Genomic DNA, 9505 nt, shown 5'->3' with positions numbered 1-9505 from the left:
TTGCTACGACACCTGCGTGATATGGCGAGAGCTGAACCCCGGCTGGATGGCAAACAAGAGGAACAGGAGGAGGGTGTTCCTGGAGCAGCTTGGCAAGGCACTCATGAGTCCGAAGGCGTGTCTGCCTCACACGGAAGCGACTGCCACGGTCGTGAGAAATGTCCGGAGCGACGTGTCCCCCCAGTTGGTCCTCTCACAGCAGTCCTGCAGCTGCTGTGAGAGGACCCTCTGGCCATGTGGAAACAGTCTTTGTAATGACGGGAGCAGTTTTCCTGACGGGGGCATATGCCGGGACTAAAAGCAGGAGAAGTGGTTGGACTGGCCCAGGCGCTGTAGTGGTCTGGCCCTGTAGCCCAGTTTGATGTTAGAATATATCTTGTTCAGGGTGTTATCTTGTAGCACACTTAACATGCTGGTGGAATTTAGGGAGTGCTGCCTTTAAGTCTGCATGATTAAAATCCCTGCTATGATATTCGCGACATCAGGATATATACTCTGCTTATTGGTAATGCTTGCATGCAAAAGTCTGAGGTGGGAGGAGGATGACACTTTGGTGGATATATTTGTTCTTTTATCACAAGTGGAATATACAGACATGATGGGTCATTGCTAAAATATTGGGTCAGATCCAACATCGCAGTATAGACCCAACGTGTCTTTATTACACCCTATTTCCCTCAGTTTTTTTCCCCCACAAAAGGAACAAATATGAAGATGTTGGATCTCTACTGCGATGTTGGGTCTGACCCAATTTGCCTGCTTAAACCCAACATTTCAGTAATAGTTTCTTTATTACAACAGTATCTAGGACAGCCTTCTTTCACCTGCGCAGTATAGCTAAGACTGGGAATATCCTCTCTCAGAGTGATGCTGAGAAATTGGTCCATGAGTTTATCCCTTTTATGCTGGACTACTGTAACTCTCTTTTAAGAATCGGAATCAGAATTCCTTTATTTATCCCTGGAGGGAAATTCTTACATGTCAGGATGTCCGAAAAACGTTCTTTTTTTTCAAACTTTTTTGAGTCTCCAGCTTATCCAGAAAGCTGCGACAAGGCTACCATTCCACAATGTATCTTTTCAAGCAGAAACCCAGGGAGGAGAATGTGTCAGACACTGATGTCTGCAAAGCTGATGGGGAGGGCCATGACAAAGATGAGGCGTGAGTACCATGGTGGGGTTCTTGTGGTTTTATCCAGGAGATGGCGCCATATAACACACTGTGACCCAATATGTCAGCAGGTAACCCCAGTTATCCATAAGAGACCCTTCCAACACTAACTAATACTCCCCATGAGTCCTGGTTCTGTTCTATGTTTCTTCCTGTTAAAGGGGAGTTTTTCCTTGCTGCTGTTGCCAGGTGCTTGCTTTATAAATAAAAGTTCATCGGCTCGGCTATTTGGAAAAGTGTCTTGAGATAACATTTTGTGATCTTTAACTTTTAAACTTTAATTTTTTAATTGTTGTTGTTGTGAAAGCCCATGAAGATCTTAATAAACCCTTAATGGTCTCCCTACACTTTTCACATTAGTGAAAGTGTATGTACAAAAGGTTTAACTAACTAACTACAAACTTTTTCCAGTTAAAATTTTACATACAAAACATCAAAAACTGTAATAAACATAATGTCAGTGTCAATGTCAACCTTTATTTATCTCACATAAAAAAAAATTGAAAAAAGAGGAACGTTCAAGATTACACAGAAGATAAATAAATAAATACAGGATGAGGAATGCCTCTGTAAATAAACATAAACAAAACCACAGTGTACAAAATACACATTTAAAAAATATATCAAAATACACAGCTCAGTATTACCACTGGATGTGCGTTTTACAACCTCAGTACGTTTTGAGAACTAATTTACAGTGTTTTGTACTGAGGCTACCAGCAGCTGCTTGGTTGGTGTGACAAAACAGCTGGTAGGTAGCAGCCTCAAAAAAAAAAAAAAAAAACAAAAGAAAATACCTGGAACACCTGGAAGGAAACAGAAAACACCAAAGGACAACTATCAATCAAGTGTAAGTCATGCCCCTTGGCAGTGTCCCACTGACCAGTCAAGGGCTCTGCTGGTTTGAGGAGGAAGAGGACGAGGGAGAGTCAGCTGTAATGGCATGAAAGATGATGTTGTCTTTTTGCTGACTGTTGCTGCCAGTCACCCAGGGGTCGAGGAGGATCTGCTCTAGGGTTGGCCGGTGAGAAGGCTGCTGGCTCAGACACCACCTAATCAGCTCCTGGCACTCTGTGACAGAAACACATGGAGGAGAACAAGGGTAAACGTAAATAATAAACAGCAGCAAAGACCATACTTAACAGACACGAGCAGATGTCACTCTGACAGACCTGTGGAGATTTTGCATCTGAAGTAAATCTGTCCTCTCAGGATGTCTTTAACCTTTCTGAAGGGGATGTCCCCACACACCATGTCATAAAGCAACACGCCAAGTGACCAGACAGTGGCTGAGTGACCATGATACTGGTGAAACCGGAACCACTCTGGTGGACTGTACACCAGTGTACCTGGAGAAAGGGGGCATGGGGTATATTATATTTTTGTCAGCATAAAACAGTAAGGTGAATCAGAGATGTACAGCATTTTAGAGTGAGTGCACAGAGCGATTGTGCTGCCTGTTAGCAAGAGTAAGAGTAACAGCTGGTGTTTTTGGAAAATAGCAGAACAAAGATGCTGATCATCTGTCCTCACCCAAAACATGGCGGATGGACTTGACTTGTGTACGATAGGAGCTAGGGCTGGGGGAATTTTATTAAGTATTTTTTATAAGGTATCACTTCTAGCTGAATATGACTGTAAGCAGGAACCTAAAAAGTTCCCTTTAACCCTCAGGAGTCGACAGACGCGCCGGCGCGTCCTTATCACAAGACCACTTTAAGACCACGTAGCTGCAAGACGCAGCCTCGCTGAATCCCAGTTTTTTTTGTGTCGAAAGTGGGCACTTCAAACTATATACCAGTTTTTAAATTTTGTTAATATGTCAAGTAAAACCCGAGTTATGATAAAAAATATACGCACTGATTTTTTCATGACCATTGCCCTCACGTTTGGTGCGCGTTTGGTGCGCGTTTGGGGCGCGCATTTTATTCAAGAAGACGCAGTAAACACCAGCGCATTGAGCGCACTTCATTCAGCGCACTTCAGCGCATTTTCCCCAGTCGGATTTTAGAGTTTTGTGTGATTTTAGGTCCAGTGTGTCAATACAGTATGTCAAAATGAAAAAAACAACAGTAAATCACACTTGTGAGGTTGTGATGATCAAAAATGATTCAAAAATGGCAAGATAAAAAAAATTCTAAGTTGAAATATAAAATCAGAATCAAAAATAGTCAACAACTGACAATTATACATGACTTCAGAGGGTTAAGGAACTGGACAGAATGCATCAAATTCCCAGGACTGTAACCACTTTACCTAAATACTTAAATAAAGACTCTCATCATTTGCCAAAAAACATACACATTTTTCAGAGCAATTTCATTACACTCAAGAATAGCCCAAACCATTTTTTTCTACATATGTACCAAAAAGTCTTACAATTGGTCCTCATGGTTATGCTGACTATCATGTCCACATGGATGTGTATAAACCTGGAATTTACATCTAGAATTCATATAGTCTGTCTAAATATTGGAAACACTTTCAGATTATTTTCCATGTTTGTACTAACAACCCTACAAAGCCGAACTAACAGAAAACAGTGCCTTGATAATGATTTTTCAGGATGTTCAGACTCACCATTCATGTCAGTGTAGGCAGTGTCTTTGACGAAGGCACCTGAGCCAAAATCGATAAGTTTGATCTGTCCGGTCCTCAGGTCCACCAGCAAGTTCTCATCCTTGATGTCTCTGTGGACAATGCTGCAGGTGTAACAGTGACGCACTACCTCCAGAACCTGCAGGAAGAAGCCGTGAGCCACCGCCTCATCCAGTGCACCATGCTCTGTGATGTAATCAAAAAGGTCCTGAGCAGGCTCAGGACGCTCCATCACCATCAACCAACCGTCCACCAACTTCCACCAGTCCAACAGCTGCACCACCCCTCCGAAAGTCCCAGACACCTTCTTTAACAACACAATCTCCAGGGGTACCCTAGTGCCACACTGAGAAAGATAACCCATTTAAATAAAGGTTTAACAATTTAATAAAGCAACTGAAGTAGTCAAAAAATCTGACCGTAATTTGAAAACAACAATTGTGTAAGTGAAAACACAGATAAATCTCACCAGAGTGCCCCACTGATCCACTTTGTCCCTGCGCACGTGTTTCACCGCCACCTGCAAGTAAGTTTACAACATTATTACAATATCCATTCAGTTACAAATAATATACAAAGATATAGGGTAGAATAAACCTCTTTCCATTCCCTGCACTCATAGACTAAAAAGCAAATTAAAACTTCCTTTGTCGAAACAAAGCCCACATTCCATGCAGACTTACCCACGATGTATGAAGAAACAAGAGGAGAGATAAAAAGGGCCCTGTCTTCAGTTGAGTTCTGTGCCTCTACCACAGATCTATGGAGTAGCAGGAAAACCGATGTGACTTTTTTCTGAACTTACTTGTCCTGTTTAATTTTAATGTGGATATGCACTCCTTTGTGATCTTGAGATGAGAAAATTTGAAGGGCAAAGTTATTAACTTTTTGCTTTATTTTGAAGCTGTTTGTGCATTGTGCAACGCATCTGTGCACGGAGTTATCAATAAATACTTATTATATTTCAAATATGGCTGGTTGGTGACTAATCACTGCTTACCATTTTAACCTGTTAGAATGAAGTAGTTAGTTTGACTTATGATTTGTCAGTATCATTTAAGAACAATTTGGCCCTGCGATTGACTGGCGACCAGTCCAGGCTGTGCCCCGCCTCTCGCCCGTAGTCAGCTGGGACAGGCTCCAGCTCCCCCGCGACCCTGACGGATAAGCGGTATAGAAAATGGATGGATGGATTTAAGAACAATGTTTGTGGTGCAATAGGGTAACTGATTTAGAGTCAAAAACATGCAAGTGCAATTGTCATCAATTAATTAATCGTTATCGGCAAAATGCCCTAAATAATCGGGATACATTTTTTTGCCAGTATCGCCCAACCCTACAGTGATGTTGGTTGACATGAATATATTTGCAGTAATTAGCGTTGCTTTTATTTTGAAGGGGTTGGACAAAACAAAGCAGCTCTCATTCATACCGGCAACCCGTCAGCCAGGCGAACACCAGAGTATATGGTACCAAATCCTCCTTTGCCTAGGACCGAGTCCAGTCGGTACAGTTTCTTAAATGGCTGCTTGTCCTCCTCGGCTACACACACAGAGCAGAAAACAGGATTAGGAATCAGGGTCATTTGGATGGGAATATAGTGTTGCACCAAAATCTGTAATCCTACAAAAAACATTTCTCTCAGTCTAAGTATTCTAGATTTGTCGTTTTACCTTAACACCCTGTTCTTCACAAACGGTTTTAAAACAAAAACAATGTCTTAATTCAACAATACAGACAGATTGAAACCACCCTAAAAGTTAAACTGAGATTATGAACTGAGATGTTCAAAACCAAACATTGTGTTCAGATTATACACACAGCAATTAAAAATATATATTCACCACAGAACATTCATCAGACACTACATAAAATAATTTAGGACACAGCACCCAGGGCATGTAGTTAACAGAAAGTGTTTATTGTAAATGCATTTAGCAAATGAAAAGCACATTACTTCACAATCAAAGTCACTGAGATTCATACTCCAACATCATGTCTGGACTTCATCCACATCACAGGCAATATTTTCCCTTACCAGGCAACAGGGGAAAAACCGTCTGGTGTACCGAACCCAGCTTTGACTAGACTTCACAGTTATATCATCACAGGCCTATTACATTGCCTAGACTAGTGTATTTAAGGTATATTCACTCCAATATAGTTTACAGTACTGTAAAAACAGCAACTGCAACTACTAGCCTATGGTAACAGTAAGCCTATGAGCATTGAATTGTACTGGAAAGCAAGGCTACACTTACTTTCACATATTGATATCTCAGATGAGATCTTAGATTTCCTTTATTGTCCCACAATGAGAAAACTCACCTTGTTACAGCAGCAAGTGGATAGTAAAAAAACAGAGGTAGGCATCGATAAACAATTAATAAACAATTAACAAACAATTTACCTAAGTGTAGGAGAGAATAGTAATATAATATAAAACACTATGTACAAGAGAAATCAACAGTTGCACATGGGCTAATAAATAAATTATAAATAAAAAAAAATGACTCTCCCTCGTCCTCTTCCTCCTCAAACCAATAAAATTATTACACATTAGTTATTGCACATTATTATTACTACTATTATTGTCAAGATGTCTTTCACAGTATTTAAGTGAATGAGTCCTTAAGTGTGTGTGGTCTACTAGGGGCAGTGCTGGTTGTTAAACAATCTGACAGCAGCAGGAAGGAAGGACCTACGATAACTCTGCCACACACATTTGGCATTTGGGGTGAAAGAGCTGCCTTGTTGATCAGTTTATCGAGTTTCTTCCTGTCAGCGGTTCAGATGCTGCTGCTCCAGCAGACCACTGAAAAGACCAAAGAAAACGGCTGATGCCACAACAGCGTCAAAGAAGGTCCTCAGGAGTGCTCCTTGCACTCCAAAGGACCTGAGCTTCCTCAGCAGGTAGAGTCTGTTCTGGCCTTTCTTGTGAAGCATGTGAGTGTTATGAGTCCAGTCCAGTTTGCTGTTCAGCTGAACACCCAGGTACCTATAAGAGTCCACACTCTCCATGTCCATTTCCTGGATGTTCACCAGTTTTGGAGGGGCATGACCGCGCCTGCGGAAATCCACCACCAGCTCCTTGATTTTCCCTGCATTACTTGGAGGCGGTTCCACAAAGTCCTTGATCAGTGACAATGTGCAGAACTGTGCCTGAAGTCTGCAGTGTACAGGGTGAACAGAAAAGGAGCCAAGACTGTTCCCCGTGGGCGGTTGGTGAGGTAGTCCATAATCCAGGACGTGACGGTGTCATCTACCCTGATGCCAGGCTGATAGGCGAACTGCAGCGGGTCCATGGATGGTCCCAATGGAGGGTGGAGATGGACAAGGACCAGCCATTCCAGTGTCTTCATCAGATGCGATGTCAGCGCCACTGGCCGGTACCTGCTGAGTGCTTCTTGTTGTTGGGAAAAAAGAGGAGTCCCTCCACCCTCATTTGGTCATCTTTTAATTCTACAAAGGGGAAAATACACTTACAAATCTATACAGCCAGAAAAAATAGTATTATAATGAACGTTACTGTACAACAAGAAACAATTACCCGTTCTCTTCTCTGAATGTCCTGATGATGCAGTAGTTGCCCAGATTTCATCAGTAATGATTGTTCTTGGTCTTCCTCTGCCTCTCCCTCCTCCATCACCTCTCACACGAACTCTTTCTCCTCTGCCTCTCTGTATATTTCTGTCCATTGTAGATGGATGCACGTGTGCCACCTGTGCACTCTGAACTGACTTTTATCCTGCCCAATTGGTCTGATCACATCACTAAAAATGTGAGTCGTTGAGTTGTGCTGAAGCTGCATTCACATTTTGCTGCCAGTGTTTACAATTTTGCAATGCAAGTGTAGCGTTTCGCAAGAACGAGCAGATAAGATTCGCAAATTGTCTCTGACCTGACCTGAACAGTGTTAAAGGTTTGACCGAAAGAGTGTTTAATTTGAAAGATGAGTTTCAACCACTGAGAATTTGGTTCAGAGAATGGGGTTTAGTGTTTTAGCAACTGAGAAAATGTAATCTGAGTGGAAAGAAAGGGACTTTGCAACCATGGTGCAGAGGCCCTCTGGTGCCTGAAGGCAAAAATGCGTACACACTCAAGATTAACAAAAAAATACTAAAATCCACTGAACATTATATATGAGCGAGAAACCCTCTACAAGTGAGTTAGCCATTGTGTTGCAAGTGAAAACCTAGATGCATGTAGGCCTGGGGCAATACATGTCATGAACAATATGAGGGCTTCACTAAACCTACTTTCTTAAACAGGCAAACCCAAAACGTGATGTATAAGGACGTGGGGTCTTAGCTGGCTGAATAAAAGTAGCAAACACTTATATGTTGACCGAATAATAAAGTTTAGAAAACGGCGGTTATATTGCTGAGACATGTTATTAAGTGACCCTTCCGATTGAGTGACGTAAAAAAGTTACAATTGCATCGAGTCATGATTGCGAAAGACGGTGTATCATCGGCTGGCACTGTTACCTTGCTGCAGATGGAGCTTCGCCAGCAGATCCGGGCTGAGAGACGAGGAGTCCATCATAACCGTCTTACAAAAGTCTGTGGTCACTGTAGACGGTTGCGCACTCTGATTGGCGGAGCCGACAATAGACTCTCAATCGCGGTCTAGGACGTCATCGTAGGCGGACCATGCAATCGCGCGTCTCCGCCGTAGAAACCCAGTAACCGTATGCAAATTGCAAATGTAACTATTACAAAAATAACGGCTAGGCTGACACACTGACAGCTAGACTGGAGACAAATCTGCGACAAACAACCGGGTTTATTAATTTGCATAGAAATAGTCTCCTCGTTTCCTTTGCTTTCCTTTGCTAGCGGCATTTTAGCTGGACAAGACTTAAGCTTGACAGGTAAAGTTACCTACCGCGACTTCATTCATGTAACGCTACTTCATTTATTTTACCCATTTAACTGTATATCACATCATTATTTAATAAGAGTTCCATACTCATGGTGATGAGTGTAAAGATGGCACGCACAGTCTTGTAGTATTTAAGATATGATAAGAAAATATTGGGCTTTATTACAGGGAAATTGACAGTGCTACAGCAGCCCTAAAGCACTAAAATACATACAGTCCTGTAGTGAGCAGTGCCAAATAAGAAATTACAGAACTGAAATTTACAGTTATGTACAGGTATTGATGTGCAGTTGTCAGATTGTCCAGGTTATGTTATGCTGTGGACTAAGAGCAGTGCTTGTTGTACAGTCTGCTTGTTGCTGAAGGAGTTCTCTAGTCCATTTTTCTAGTGATAGTAATAGTAAAAACAATAATAATAACATATATACGTATGTATGTCTTGTGTGTGCAGAGGTTCCCGATGGCTACAACCCAGGTCATCCGTGTGGTGAACCCACAAACCCCTGCTCACCATCAGCGGGCCATCCAGCGACCAAATTCAAGGATTCAAGGAGCTTTATTGTCATTTCACACACGTAGAACATGAGTGGAACGAAATTAGTTTCCCCGGTCCCAGTATAAGCCCAATTGCCTAACAAAATAAATATAAATATACACAACGCTATATAATATAAAAACAGTGGAATATAAGAGAAAACAGTAGATGATATAAACACCAGTGTAAACAGTATAAACAGTAGTGCAAATGGCTGACAGGGTAGTGCAAAATGACAGTAGTGCAATGGAACATGAGTACTTTAAAGTTCTGTGCAAATGCTGCATTGTGCAAAATGTTCCATGGGTGGTTGTT

The 9505-nt window shown here is 41.8% G+C and overlaps 1 protein-coding gene across 1 annotated transcript; it reads right to left on the bottom strand.

Moving 5' to 3' along the window:
- Positions 1–1630: 1630 nt before the first annotated feature.
- Positions 1631–8407, bottom strand: LOC124049993 (serine/threonine-protein kinase pim-3-like). The gene is made up of 6 exons (XM_046372155.1): positions 8259–8407; positions 5201–5310; positions 4188–4288; positions 3751–4103; positions 2343–2519; positions 1631–2241 (listed from the first exon to the last, which is right to left on the bottom strand). Exons 1-6 carry the CDS (start codon positions 8314–8316, stop codon positions 2057–2059), a joined length of 984 nt encoding a protein of 327 aa, XP_046228111.1. The 5' UTR covers positions 8317–8407; the 3' UTR covers positions 1631–2056.
- Between the last annotated feature and the right edge of the window lie 1098 nt (positions 8408–9505).

Source organism: Scatophagus argus, chromosome 18, assembly GCF_020382885.2.
Source record: "Scatophagus argus isolate fScaArg1 chromosome 18, fScaArg1.pri, whole genome shotgun sequence".
Lineage (NCBI taxonomy): Eukaryota > Metazoa > Chordata > Actinopteri > Scatophagidae > Scatophagus > Scatophagus argus.
This window is presented reverse-complemented; position numbering and strand designations above follow the sequence as displayed.

What these genes read in the sequence shown, in the direction of transcription:
- LOC124049993 (XM_046372155.1), bottom strand. Translation starts at nt 8,316, where the DNA reads ATGATGGACTCCTCGTCTCTCAGCCCGGATCTGCTGGCGAAGCTCCAT. An exon ending in ATTGTTGTTTTCAAATTACG is followed by an intron (nt 4,104 to 4,187) that starts GTCAGATTTTTT and finishes GTGTGGCACTAG; the next exon opens with GGTACCCCTGGAGATTGTGT. An exon ending in TGCCTACACTGACATGAATG is followed by an intron (nt 2,520 to 3,750) that starts GTGAGTCTGAAC and finishes CCCTTTCTCCAG; the next exon opens with GTACACTGGTGTACAGTCCA.